Below are 15,316 nucleotides of genomic sequence, written 5' to 3'. Positions count from 1 at the left end.
CTGACCATTCTCGAACACAGGGGCATTGCCTTGTCTCGTGGCATGACATCGAAAGCAACAACTGAGATAAAACTTGGCGAGGAGGTAGTATTTAAGAAATAAATACGTATGTATGTTGAGCTTCTTTCGCGCTGTTATGTAGCCAACCCTGCTCATCGGAGGTGTCGGGGAAGTACAACAAACTAAACACAAAAAGCACTTCTAAAGAAATGAGTTTTCAATCTATATTTAATAACGAGGTGCACCATTTCACCCACCGCCCACCCCACAAAGTGACACGTCGCAAGTGGCAGTGCCTGCGGACGAACACGGCTCCTTCCTGCCAAACGGCAGCTTACTTCTACGCTCCGTTCGAGCGGAAGATTCGGGAGAATACAGCTGTACAGCCTCCAACGCGTGGGGCTCTGACGCACTGCTAATCACTCTCCTGGTCCAAGGTATTACGTGTGTGTGTATGTGTGTGTGTGTGTATATATGTGTGTGTGTATGTGTGTGTGTGTATGTGTGTGTGTGTATGTGTGTGTATGTGTGTGTGTGTATGTGTGTGTGTGTCGATTACTATTTGGCTTTGTGCGAATTCGCAACTCCAAGCGCAAGGCGGTCGCACGCCAATTACGTTGCGTCGTCGCAAAATGTCCCCGTCGGTGTGAAATTGCTGGCTTGCTTGAACTTATCTGCTGGAATACAAAAAAAGCCTGTGATACTCAATTAGGGAAACAGAAAACCTGCCACAGACACAATGCTTGTTAAAAAGTGAAATGTCTTATTTCCTTTTGTTTATTATCCAGGAAGTATTATTTTTAGTTCAGTGCACAGTCTAACGGTGTTGTAGTGTGAATTAAAAACACGGTTTACAAATTAAACTACAAACTGCCACACATGCTCACCAAACACATACCCGTATGTATCATGACGTCACGCACAGGAGAATATAGATAGAGCCTCTCAACTATTCAGATGAAATTTGTTTTGTTTAACCCAACAGATTATGTGTCGTCGTACCCATCAGACAAACCTCTTGTTTCGGGAGATTACTTTTGGCTGATGGATATCGCTGAGTAATGTGTAGACATAGATTTACAATTGAATGGTCAATTGGATCGTATTTCAGTGGCTAGACTTGGTGAAAAGACAAAAAAATAGATATGTGCAGCAGTTATAACGGGCCTTATCAGTTCACCCCTGCTGGAAACCTCTGTAACCCTATTTTGAGGTGCAGTGCTCTTGATTACAGATTGACCAACGAAACAACATTTCAATTATCCCATAGACCGATAAGTCAGTGGTGCTAAAGTCTTGTCCTGGTCTTTGTGACCCACTGGGAAAATCATTTCGATTAACATCTATGCCAAGCATCGTTTGATGTTTGAATTATTATCTGCCCATCGTGGGCACTACTGACAATTAATTTAATGGAAATTAGCACGGGATTAGGAACGCGTGCAATAAATGAGCTTCATTTCCGCTTCAGTGAATTCGATATTCTGTTGCTAACAGCAGCGCACATCTCCACTTTATAGTTGGCTGCATGCAGTACCACTGAGTGGAACTACAGTAGATCCCCTCTTAACGATGGTAATTGGTTGCACGAAAACAGTTGTTAAGTCATTTTGGTCGTTAAGCGAGTATAGGAAATGCACGTCAAAGGCTTGATTTGTTCCGATAGCATCTAAAGTTACCCTTTTTCAGTAAAAAATCGTACTTTATAATATTTAAACAATCGATATCAATACATAAAGATACTCACAACATTATAAACACATAACATGAAAAGAAACATGGTTAATCAATGGATTCATTCATATGTACTGTGCCTACCACAACCCACCGTTACCAGGGGGATGGTGGGTAAGCAAACACGTTGGGCTCTATGGAGGCACACTACACTACATTATACACTACACATTGGGCTCTATAGAGGCACTACACTAGTATACACTACACTATACACTACACTACATTATACACTACACGTTGGGCTCTTTGGAGGCCGTCATCAAGCGATGAGTCGTTAACAGGGGTGGTCGTTAAGAGGGGTTCTACTACACATACTATACACTACACTACTATACATTACACTACTATACATTATACACTACACATTGGGCTCTTTGGAGGCCCGACGTTAAGCAAAGTCCTTAACAGGGGTGGTCGTTAAGAGGGGTTCTACTTTATATGAAAATAACTCGTGCAGAAATCCAATATTGAATAAAAAATTATACTTATTATGTAATAATGACAACCAAATAATAATACATTTCAACCTTTTTTCAACTGCTGCGTGATAGGATTTATTTCCGATGTTGGATCAGTCATGAGGTTGTTTTGACCATACTTCACCACGCCGGTCAGCGTGGGTCGGTATAGGCAGGGGGCCCATGTCTGGTTCAGATATCCGTTGCCAGTGGCGATATCCATGCATGGCTGGGAAATTGAACCTCGGTGTCATCAGGTAAAAAGCCACAGTGCGCTAACACATGTGCTGCCACTCCTGCACCCTATTAGGCAATAACATTAAAAGGTAACGTCAATCATGGGAATTTGCATATGCATGTTGCTTAACAGGTATTATTGCAAATGTTTGTAAAAAAAAACATTTTATTTAGACCCAAACTTTCCACAAAGACAAAGATCCCCCGTATAGCCTTAACAGACTGTAGGGGCAAGTGCTGTTAGCGAGCACCTATAAAGGCCGGCACGGCACACGAAGGGAGTGGGTGGCCGGCACTACGCCCGGCCGCCTTTGTCTCCCTGAGTGGCAATGTTTACACACCGCACCAGGTACTCATTTCAGGCTGAGTTCACTTAGGGGAGGACCAGAACCGGTTCAGATAATCGTCACCGGTGTTGGTGGCCGTGAAGTGGAAATGGAACTCGGCTTGCCGGGTTCGCAGTGCAGTGCGCTAACCACTACACTATCGCTCTCCATTACAAAACTGTCCACAAGCATGTACACACGTGCACACACACACAACAAAGGCCGATGGCCTGTTGTGTTTTTGTTTGGTTGAGGCTGTCTCAGGACAGTACATACGACAACGTATTCATGCACGCACCAAAAGCTGGCGGGTATCACAAATGTCCTCCCAGAGATTCGTTTTTTTTTGGAAATGGGTTTTGAAAAAACGATGCTGAACACGAATTAATTAATAATTAGTGAACACTTCAGTTCATCCACTCTAATCTAGATTTCGCTCGCATGCGTGACCCATTTGGTAAATTTCCGTGTGCAACTTTACTTTTACATTTTCGCAAAATCACCGCGAGCGCATTAGCATTTGCAAATTAGTTGAAAACATTTCCCAATATGAGACAAGATTCAATTTAATGATTGCACCATTTCATTTGTAAGGGGGTAACTTGAAAAATATCTTTGTATATCAATTTCAGCTTGCTTAATTGGGTGCATATTTTTTTCCGCTTTTTTATGTTGTTGAATTTTCAAACATTAAAGATGTTAAACCAGATATACAAACACAAAAGTATCAGGAGCCATATTTTATCCATGCAAGGCCATTGGCTAAGCGCTGTGAGCAAGCATTTCCAAGGTTGGCACTGTAACAAAAGGGCGGTTTATCTGCAACCCATCCATAGACTTTTTCATCCATTACTGATGTTTAAATTAAAATTAAATGTTACACTAGGCGCTCGTTTCAGGCTGAGTATACCTAGGGGAGGGTCTGGGTATGTTTACACTCTAATTAACACTTGCATTTGTGCATGCCTAGGAATAGAATACAAATCACCAGGTTTCTGGTGTTCGTATTCATGTGAGAACCTGAGCCTCCATTCCCCAAACACACCCCAAGCCAAACAGATCCCGATACAGCCATGTAGACTGTTGGGAGCCAGTGCTGTTAGTGAACACTGGTATGTATGTAAATATGTTGAACTTCTTTCACACCGTGTGTAACCAACCGTGCTAATCGGAGGTGGTGCGGGGGAAGGACAACAAACTAAAAACAAAAAAGCAGTTCTAAGGAAATGAGTTTTCAATATATATTTAAAAGTGCATAGCTCCACTGGCTTCCTAATATCAGAAGAAAGAGCGTTCCAGACGGCTACAGAAGGGCATCTGAAAGCGCGCGATGCAGCGACCGTCTTTGTTCGATGGCTAGCCAAAAGCCACTGCGAGGATGACCGGAGTGCACGTGATGGTTCATGTTCCTTGACGAGATCAGCAAGGTATTATGTTTCATTTGTGGAAAGCACTTTGTGTGTAATGAGTGGGCACCAGAATGGCGAGATGTTTACTACCTCACCTGGTATGTAGGAGGCCGTGGGTTCGATCCCAAAGCTGACACCTGTATATTTGGAGTCTGCGTGTTCTCCCTGTTGTCGCATGGATTTTTATCTGGGTCCTCCGGTTTTTCCCTCCACATTTAGAAACATGCGTTTAGAGTATTTGGCTGCTATAAATTTCGACATGATTAAGCCACTTGCGTTGAGCTATTATTTTCGGCCAAGTCGCTTCTGAAAAACAGCTAGATGGCTTAGTTGCCTTCACCTGATAGTTTATAGTTTCAGATTGAAGTGAAAATCTTTTCAAACTTGTCCAGCACAAGTGCTTAATTTTAGCCAGAACAGTCCAAAACTCATGCTATATCCATCTCGTCTTTATTTTGTACTCGTAATTTTTTTTAGAAAACTGTTCATAAGATCATAGAAGTATAGGGTGCAATAATGTAGGATTGTCATGAATAGGTGTAACTTATACTCCAGTGGCTTTCCAGAAAATATTGAGTGATAAAAATTACGCCCTGCACGGCGCAAAGAGCCAGCACCATGCCCGGCCACTTTTGTCCTCCGATTGCTAACCTTTACGTGTCACGCCAGATGCCCATTGAATCTTGATTCAACCTAGGGGAGATACCACCTGCCACTGATGTAATTCCTGGTCATGAATCAAATCGAGGTCACTATAATCATCGTGCAGTGTGCTAACTGCTGCATCACCACCACTCCCCATAACACACATACACTCGCTCATGCACGCCCGAACGCTTTCACACACGTCAAAAATATGACCACACGATGAGACTACTCAGCCCTTGTGTTGCAGTCGTGAACAAATTCCCTGGCAACGGTCAATCTTCGCAAAGTTTCCCTTTAATTGACGTATGCGCGTGTCTCACTCTGTCAGGTCCATTGTTCATATTACAGTGACCGCAAGCGCTGAAGAAATAGAGTAAAGCAATGGTTTTTGGCATTCAGATTTATAATATTGCATCAGGACTATTCCAATAAATGCTTAGAATAATATTTTTTTCCCGTGTGAACAAAAAAAAAACACGCTCAGTGTGAAATGGTCTTCAACTTGTATGCGGATTAACAACACGTTCCTTAATAGTTTCAAAATTTATACGAGAGACGTTTGTGTGTGTGTGTATGTGCTCGTGTTTACGCGCGTATCTGGAGCGACGCTCGCATCAACGAGTAGAGTAGCTGACAGCTGAAATACAGGCAGTGCATCTGACAGTCATATCAGTCCGGTTAACCCCATGACCCCTGGGCCTGTCCCGTGACCATCTACCAGCGGCACCTTTGACATTTCAAATGCCCTCATAGTGCCCAAGCATCATGGCGACATCACCACCACTTGGTGGCAAATGGCAGTGGTTGTTCTTTGTTGTTGTTCTAAGTGTGTATATGTGCGTGTGCGCGACCCCCACAGTGCCTCCTGACCAGCCCAGGCTGAGTGTTTCTAAAACGAGTGCCTCTTCTATCACTCTATCCTGGATCCCAGGAAACAATGGAGGAAGTCCTTTGCGTGGTACGTATTCCTAACAGACAGCATTCATTACAGAAGTGCCCCCACCTTATCCCTTTTTTGTTGTTTAATTCCACTTGACTGACATTTCCAAAAGCTACTTTTAAAATATATGTGTGTGTGTGAAAAAAACAACATGGCCACAGGCTGTGGACTTGAACGCCGATAAGTACTTGTTAATGCTGCCAGCTTACATGTCTTCACGCGTGTTCTCGCCGGCAAAGTGGGCGAACAGACGTCGAGGGATGAACAAAGGCAATGAAATGATGGATTGTTACAGGAGTGGGCTGCACAGGAGCCGTTCAGGATCATGAGTGATGCTGTGGGCATGGTGAGATCATGAATACACATGAAAGAGCAAAGATTTCAGTGTTGTAAGAGTGTATATAAATATATAAGATGTGCAGTTGTGGCTGCTCATACAAAAGGACTGGCCGGTCGCTTCATGTTGCAAATGGGTTTGTTTTTCGCGATGTAACTTGTGCTCTGAACTGAACGGCGTTTTACATGCCGATACGATGATCAATTGAGCCACACGTGTTTACGCAGAGTAGTAATGACTTTTACTTTGCGTGGCATCGTTATCGTGCATTGTCGCCTGGAAAGATGCAATCACGGATTCACTCAGGCTTTTGATGGGAACATATGCAACAAGGTGTTTGGTCAATTTGATTGGCCATTAAGGCATATTCTAAGACAATCATTTGGGATGAATCTCACAATCGTAACAATCGTAATAATTTGCTTTTATATAGCCTCATTCATTCAAATGGAATCTAAAAAAAAACGCAGCATTTTGAACCCACCACACACAAACGTCTTAAAACCCTCCGAAAAGAATGTTCGTCATAAACGATGTACGATGGCACCACAGATAATTAAGACTCCTCACAGCCAAGAGCACGGAGGTGTAGGGAGTTCAGCCAGAGCACAGTAGGGCGCCATCACTCACTCGAGGACTCAAGCTCCTGACAGCCAAGCAAGTCCAGGGAACAACAATAGCAATAATTCCATACCATATGAATCATTTCATGTAGGCTTAAGATTTGAATTATTTTTAATGTGTGATTATGTATTGCCACGGGTTTGGTGTTTGTGCGTGCGCCCGACGAGGTCGCCTCACAAGTTTGAAAATAATTTGGTTGCTGATAGGAGAAGATGTAAATTTTTACTTTTTAATATTAATATTCACTTAATTTCTATTCGTAATTTTTACATTGCAAATTTCAGTATTTTGTCTAGCGCCTGAAGGCAAAGCCTTAGAATCAGGCAATAGAACATGAGCTCAAGAGTTTGCGTATTGCGTATTTGCTTGCTGACCCCACCCGTGCTAAATAAAGGTTCTGGTAAATATTCTTCTGATATTGCTATATTATATACAATGCAATGAAATTCAGTGTAATAGATTTCAGTGTCGGTAGCTTTAACCATGCCATCCCCGCCCCGACAGTTCTCATTGTATTACATTCGCTTCGCTACTTAATACCAACGTCTTCCCGTCCATGCACTCTCTCCTCTAAACCTCGATAACTGTCCTGAGCCCATTAAGTCCTCCAGCATCCATCTCGTCCGTGCTGTCTACTAAAGCGCTAGGCTTCCTTGCTTCACAGCTTCCGAGTCTTTACGCTTGACTTGGGGATACTTTGGAGATTCACTATCGCAACTGTTGAAAAGATGTCCCCTGATGGAACTGATGGAAAGATGCGATTGTGACAAAAGTAAAATGGCTAAAATATATTTTCGATGCCACTTATATGGCGCTTTCATGTTCCAGTCCATGAACGTTGCATATGTGTTGCAGTGCTAGCGTACAGTAGGTGTTGGTTGTATAAAAAATATCATATCTTCATTACTGTAACAGTTGTGCTTCCTCCAAATGATGAGTAAATAACATTTCCAATAGCTTCAAAAATAATAATTTTAAATGTATTTCCTTGGTGATTCAGCCGTCTGCCTTTTACTATTCACCTATACATCTATGGACATGCGTACAGTGCTCACCGGGTCATGTAAAAAGGTGTCGTCGTCATCATCATCAGCCATGGTCGATCCACTGCTAGATGATAGCTTTTACCACCTCTCGCCATCCTGGGATGTAATAATCTACCGAGCGCCTTGCACGCGAGCTCGCCTCATCGCTCCATCCCTTCGGTGGACGTTGCTCTCCGACACGTTTCATGTCTTGGTTGCCGTTCCATCTTTATTCTTGACCACCGTCCACCATCACTTCTGGCCAGGATATGTCCTGGCCAAGGGCTGCTTAATGTTCTTTACAGTTTGGTTGAATGACACTTTTTTACCTGCACACTTTCTGTAAATACCCGCGTTTCGATTTCTGTCTTCCAATGTAATTCGAAGCATGGATCTTACCCCATGCTTTTTTTGCCCGCTTTTTTCACTTTTTGTTCTAATTATTTTTACATGTTTTTTTTATCCTATTCACGACCATATTTCTGAACCATGTGTAATAGCAGGTAGTGCGCACTGATATAAAATATAAAAAACCAGCTTAGACAAGCAAAGAGTGCTGACTACAGTAACACAATACACAGTCCATCGCTCAACACCAACATATATTCGCACCCCCCCACCTCGCTACTTTCTCATCGTCCAACGTCACGGCGCCTCTAATGCGATGGCACGCGGCGGTTTGCCTCTGCGCACCCCCCCCCCCCCCAACGTTTCTGTCCGCCAGGCTACCTGTTGCAGTACTCGGTTGACCGCAGCGAGCAGTGGGAGGAGATGGTCATCTCCCCGCACCAGAAGCGCTACGCCCTGGAGCGGCTGCGATGCGGCACGTGGTACAAGTTCACGTTGGCCGCGCGCAACGTCGTGGGCACTGGCCGCATCAGCGAGATCATCGAGGCCAAGACGCACGGCAGAGGTAGCGGGGGTTGGTGCGAGCGAGCGAGCGAACGCGCGTCCAAAACTTTTGGGAGCGCTGTTTTTTCAACGCTCGGAAGGGCTCTCGATCGATCGCGAAGCCGTGTCGGCCGGAGGGGACACGCAAAACGAGGTGCGCTCCGAGTCATCCGTTCTCCAGATATCTCGTCTATCTGCTTCTGCGTCATCTTTTGTCGCCTGTTGAACTTCCACCTCCGGTTCAGTCGTTTGTCTTAGTCGCCCAGCTTGTCTGTAGCTGGATGACCAACATGCTATAGGCCTCTCAGTCTATATCGGTGCCTCTTAGACTAAAGCAATCTAGTTTGAACTCAGCCATGTGAATAGATTGTTTGAGTTTTTCCAGTTTTTATTGTTCTTTTGACATTTAAAAAAATCTATTCCTTTGTCCAATAGGTGTCATGTCATAAGGTCAACTGTCCATTCATTTGGAGCTCTCGCAGAGCAGTGGCAACCCCACGTGATTGAGAATGGCCCATGGAAGGAGACAATGCAGAACTTCTTCTGAGATCCGCAACCTTTTATTGCCTAAATACTTGGATGTAAACTTTCCCACGTGCTAAGCTGTAGATTAATGCGTATTGCATGGCAGTCAGTATTGGTGTTTTTAATCATAAAAGCTGGAATGTATCTAAATTGTGTACACAAATCAACACAATTAAATATTTATGTACATAGCGTCCGATTGCAGGTACATCTCAAGATGTAGAACAAAGTAGAATATATATAAGCCGAAACTAATTCACATTTTCCTTTCACGACGATGATTATTGCTTTCAGTTACATTGATATTCAATTAATAAAAATAAAATTAATTAGAATTGCCTAAAAAATGTGAGCTTCGGTCAGGCAACTAAATTGCACGCAACCTCATTCACATCGTTGCTGAAGAAGCACATGTGGATGCCTTATTTACATACCATAATTATAACTAAGCATTGCAGGAAGTCTCTTCTCTGCGAGTGTTCATTAGCGAGAGAATGTAGCTTGTATATTTTAAGGTTAACTGTACACGCAGCCACGACGTACACCCACACACTTAATTACTTAACATTTCCCCCGCAACTCCAAATTGAGAACGATGATTTTTTTGTTTTTTTAACAAGCGGAACAGAAAACCCTCGCGTGTTGTCAGGTTAACTTCGTACCGGCAAACTCGACGCCCACATAAGCTAATCACCCGAATTCATCCGAATAGTTTGCTTCTTTGATTTCATCGTCGAGCAAAGCTCTACACGCCGCGTTGCTCCGGGGGTCAACCCGGCGTGTCAAAATCCCACCCCTTTTTTTGTCGCCCCTCGCCACCTCCCTCTCCTCTCTCTTCCCTCTCTCAGAACCGCACTTCGTCAAGGACGCCGAGTTGGTGCTGCCCATGAACGTGAGCGTGGTGCGCGTGAACTTGCGCGGCTGGGATGACGGCGGCTGCCCCATATCATCCCTGGCCCTCGAGTACCAGCCCAGCGGCGCCGGCGTCAACGCTCCAGCCGGTCCAGGCGGCGGAGGTGGCGGTGGCGGCGGCGGAGGCGGCGGCGGAAGCGGCGGCGGTATTGCCGGCGCCGGGGGCGCGAACCCGGGCGCCCCGGGAACGGCCGTGGGGGCCGCCGTACCGCCCGCCGGGGGCCCCGGCGCGGCCGTGGCCGGGGGCGCCGGGGCGTCCAGCGCGACCTGGAGCCCGGTGCTGGAGACGTCGGACGCGGCCGCCCCCATCATGCTGGCCGGCCTGCTGGAGGCCACGTGGTATCGGCTGCGCATGCGCGCGTGCAACGCCGCCGGTTGCGCCGAGCACAGCGCCGACTTTGCGACGCTCAACTACGACGGGAGTAAGTTGTGGGAATCCACCGCCGTTGCAGTTGTCCACGAAGACAAAGACCCCCCCCCCCCCCGGATAGCCTTCGCGGACCGTTGGGGCAAGTGCGGTTAGTGAGTAGTACTTATGAAGCCCAGCACGGTACACGATTGTCCACATGCACAGCGCGCGGTCTTGCCGCTTTACAGCTCGATGTATTGCTCATCAGTTCTTGCATCTAAGTTCAACATACATACAGGTTCTACACATAGGACAACCACTGTTGACTTCTCGACAGAGTGGTTCTCATGTTATCGACCGTAAAGGAATGATGGGCTGAGTCAACCCCTTTCAATTGCCAGCCGCTCGTTCTACCATTGCGCCATCTGGCCAGTTAGGATACAGGAAGGACAAATCTGGTAATTTATCCATATTTGGAAAACTTGTTTGTCATTGCACCGGAGGACATGACCTAGAGATAAAAAAAAAACTGGCAATGCTGTTCTTGCTTGGCATTAACCTCCACTCACAAGCAATGTCGCTAGAACATTTATTGCTGCACAAATTAATGGCACAGCACATTTAATTAGTAATGTTTTTATTGGACAAGGTCATGAATTAAGACAAATTCTGTTTACTTTCTGAAGAAAACAACTAAATAATAAAATGAGCCAAAAATGCTTCTACTGTATTTTTAGTTGGATTTTTTTTTATATAAGTACATTTCAGATACTGTAATGAGTAAAATTGTTTTTAATAAATGCTATTTGGTTTACAGCAGACAGGGCAATTATAATGATGCACTACACTGGAAAAGATGGTACACATCATCTAATCATCTAATTTTTCGTGAAATTACCATGATTAAATATGTTGTCATTCTCGTGTTATAGAAATATATGAATTCTTTAAATTAATGAATACAAAACTTGTGTCGATAATTTTGTTTTTTCCAATTCAAATATTCTCTGGCGAATACAACTCAATGATTATTACTGAGTATGAACAGATCTTGACATTTTTTTCTTTGATGTACCTTTTCTGTTTCCTTAATAATGTAATACATATTCAGCATCATTATAATTGTTTCATGAGTAGTGTTATTATTATTTTGCTACACTTTAATATATTTTGACTTCTTTTACTTACCTTTAATAAAAAATAAATTGCATCAATAATTTTCTGCCCTTTCGTCATTCCGCTGCTGAATGATGGTGCCCTTGACCAAAGTTGATTTTGTTTAACCAGAGACCAGAATCATTTTTCTTCGCAAGAGTGATTTAGGTAACCAAAATAATGAAATATATTACAAATAAAATAATAACGTGCAGCAATTCAGCAAATGTAAATCACTGTATTGGTCAGGATTGGTTGGTAAACTGGGCAGGAGTACGGTTAGCGATCAAACTCAGGTCACCTAGTTCATAGCTTGGTATGTGAATCACTTGGTCCACTGCTCTACCCCCATGCTGATCATCTTTATGATTTTGTGGTCATTGTCAAGTTTACTCTCTCAGATAATTTTTGCAATGTATAGATGAGTGGCACCACAAGGATTTAACTTTTCATTGTGATCTTAGAAAAATGAGATTTTAAAATGAACGATTCAACAATTGCCATCATATTAGTAACTAATATTTTGTGTCCATATGTGCTTGCAACTTCATTGTGATTAATACAACTAGATGTCCTGTTTTGGCAGACTGCATAGCAGTGGCCAATAGTCGATTGGATAATTATTTGCAACCAAATTTAATTCAAAGCCATAACTAATGACTCATGGAATACAAAAAAATCAAAGGCTGCCTCATTATGCTTGCCTAAAATTGGCTATGATTTGTCATTGACTTTAATTTGTCATATCTGCTGCAGCAATTTTTTTTGTTCAACCCACCCCACGACACACGGGGAAATAGCTGGGTTTAAAATTTACAACGGTGACTGAGTTGGGAAGAAGGCCATCTCCGCTGTGATGATTTATAATGCGTCATCTCCAGCATGGCATGTTGCAAGCCAGGCTGTGCGGGGAAGGTAGCGGCTGCCGGGGGTGGGCTAGTCCGGGGGGCCACTCTGGACAGCTGTGAGTGAGGGAATTTGCTTCGAAAAGGTGGCAGTTGATGGTGTTTGCCACTTAGAAAAAAAAATTGCTCATATGTTCTTTACACGGTTTACAATGTAACTTGCTCCCCTTATCAACAAAAACACCACCCACCCATACACTCACAATTTGCGTTTTTTTTTACTATGTTTACACGAACACAAAATCTGTACCGCATGTACATTTTTGCATCCGTTTGCGATCGTGCCCTCGTCAGTGCGCGTTGTACATTTACCCGTTGAACAAAAACCGTTGTCTTTGGGAAAGAAGAAGAAAATAACATAACACGACCCGCTGCGCCTGGCCATGACACCATCTCTTTCTCCACCCCAAGGCACCATCCCGCCACTCCTGAAGGCGACGGTGACGGTGAACAACGAGAACCTGTCGCCGAGCCAGGAACTGCGGCTGCTGCTCATCGTGTCTTGCCTGCTGGGCCTCGGCTTGCTCACGCTGGCTCTGCTCGTTTACATCCGACGCCGCCGGCGGCAGCAGAGGCTCAAGCGTCTGCGAGGCAAGCGCCGCCCCTGGTTCTCGCAAGGCCATCAGCCGGTCCCGCGGGGAACCGTGTGCACGTGGCAGTGGCTCGCTGACCACCGCCAGGGTGAACTCTTCTAACTGGATATTTGGCCTAATCTTCCACGTTGGCCAGATGTCTCGGGTGGGAGTACCCACACTTTACGATCTTGCGATCAACGAACGGTGGTGTACACGTTTATACTTTTTGGTGAAGAGAAGTGGAGGGGGATTTTAAGAAACTTGCACCACACTGGGGCAGCATCCCACCATAGTGAGTAAGAAGTGCACTAATGATATAATTACAATGCTACGGCATTGACTTGATCATGGCTGCTATGTTCTAGATGGCTACATGAAAGAAAAAATGGTGAACTTTCCAAGAGAATCGTTTTTGGTTTAGATTCCCACACTGATGCATTCTTTTTCTTATTATTATCAAGCATTGCCCCCACATGTATTCCATGTATTACCAGCTGCTGGAAAATGTGATTTCGCATGTTCTTGTTTTCTTATGCTGGAGCCATGAGTTGCCATTGTGGCACTAATATAAAATCTTCAGCAGATGAGTTACACTATACCACTGAACTGTTTTCCTCATCACCCCCTGACATTTATCGATATAGCAAGCTGCCATATCTTCCAAATTTCCTTTGCGTATTTATTTAACACAACCTTCATTTGCTCAGTCGTAATTGTTTTGTGCATCTCGGAAACCTGCCCCATTGTTTCAACTGCCTTGTACGGGGAAGATGATATGAAATCGGCGACTTCTAGAACAGTGCAGTGTACTAACCATTCCATCGAGGCAGCCCCCTGTGTACACACACATTACACAATGATGCCAGCAGCACAAGTGCTTCACTGGGAAGGGAACTAGAAAGCAGTTAGAACCCTTTTTGCTTATTACTGAATCAAAGGCAGTTTGATGGCAGCAATTTATGGATGCAAGAACGATGCATGAACGCACGCCAGTTACTCACTGGCCACGCTATTATAGACTTTTTTTGTTTGATTGAGAATAGAACCTGTAATTGGAATGTGCATCTGACAGGTGGAATTTGCCCAGTAATTCCATAAGAAGTAACGTGCTCGGAATTAATATAAGCCATGCAAATCAGACGCTGCCGTGGATTTGATTACATATTCACGACAATCTTGATCACTGCTAGAATGGAGGCTCTGGTTGTGCGTGCACCAACGTTTATTGTTTCCAATTGTGTCCAAAGGATGATTTTTTTTTTATACGTTCCAAACAAATACTTTGCATAACCGAAAATAACAAAACACGATGACAATAAAGAATAACCTTGCAGTGACATGGAAAGAGTGAGATAACTATACACACCGTCTGAAAATATGTTTGCAATTCTAATGAGCATGTGCAAGCTGGATATAATGATGCATCGACTCATCAATTAATATTAATTCATCTTCCAATACATGGAATAGAATTTCGCGTGTAAGAATCAACGTTTTTAGCATTGGGTTTAAGTCCCCTGCATTGGGTTCAAACAACAAACAAAAGCTCTAATTCATTCTAAAATTACATCATCAATTCTAGATTTGAAGCTTTCGTGACTGCAAGGAATCATCTTCTTAGGTTTTTTCGGTAAAGTCACGTAGAAAGTAAAATAAAATAAAAACAAAAATCACGACGTTTCGGAGGCAACACAAGTCTCCGTCATCAGGTGGGACCGTCACAGCCAGATTAGCTGTATCAAGTGAGGCAATGATTCAAGATGTAATCCCTTAAAAGCGAGTTGAGGGGGGAGGGAGAGGGTGGGGGGAGCTCATCAGACTATGGTAGCCAATGAAAGGAACGTATCGGGAGGGAGGGGGGGCGAGGCCAAAAGGGTGGGCGATGGACGTGGAAGCGCTTGTGCGCAAGCGGCCAATTACTGCACACGCCAACACAATGGAGCGATTGTGCGCAAGCGGCCAGCCACTGCACCCGCCAACACAATGGGCAGAGAGGAGGAGGGGAGGTCTAATACACATGATAGACAAAAGAACGAAAATGATGATGGGTACAAACTTAGGGGGAGCTCATCAGACTATGGTAGCCAATGAATGGAACGTATCGGGAGGGAGGGGGGGGGCCGGGGGGGGCGAGGCCAAAGGGGTGGGCGACGGACGTGGAAGCGCTTGTGCGCAAGCGGCCAATTACTGCACACGCCAACACAATGGAGAGAGAGGGGGAGGGGGGTCTGATACACATGATAGACAAAAGAACGAAAATGCC

General features: G+C 44.3%; 1 protein-coding gene across 1 annotated transcript in view; it reads left to right on the top strand.

The window, feature by feature from the left end:
* Positions 1–15,316, top strand: part of LOC144728500 (cell adhesion molecule DSCAM-like) — a 197,878-nt gene that overhangs the window by 160,963 nt on the left and 21,599 nt on the right. Inside the window, 5 exon segments of the mRNA XM_078607988.1 lie at positions 274–437; positions 5,675–5,773; positions 8,466–8,654; positions 10,006–10,491; positions 12,890–13,069. Of these exon segments, the coding sequence (XP_078464114.1) occupies positions 274–437; positions 5,675–5,773; positions 8,466–8,654; positions 10,006–10,491; positions 12,890–13,069 (1,118 nt within the window).

This window comes from Lampetra planeri, chromosome 29 (assembly GCF_965212315.1).
Source record: "Lampetra planeri chromosome 29, kcLamPlan1.2.h2, whole genome shotgun sequence".
Classification (NCBI taxonomy): Eukaryota; Metazoa; Chordata; class Hyperoartia; order Petromyzontiformes; family Petromyzontidae; genus Lampetra; species Lampetra planeri.
The sequence above is the reverse complement of the archived record's forward strand: the minus strand, read 5'-3'. Positions and strand labels throughout refer to the sequence as shown.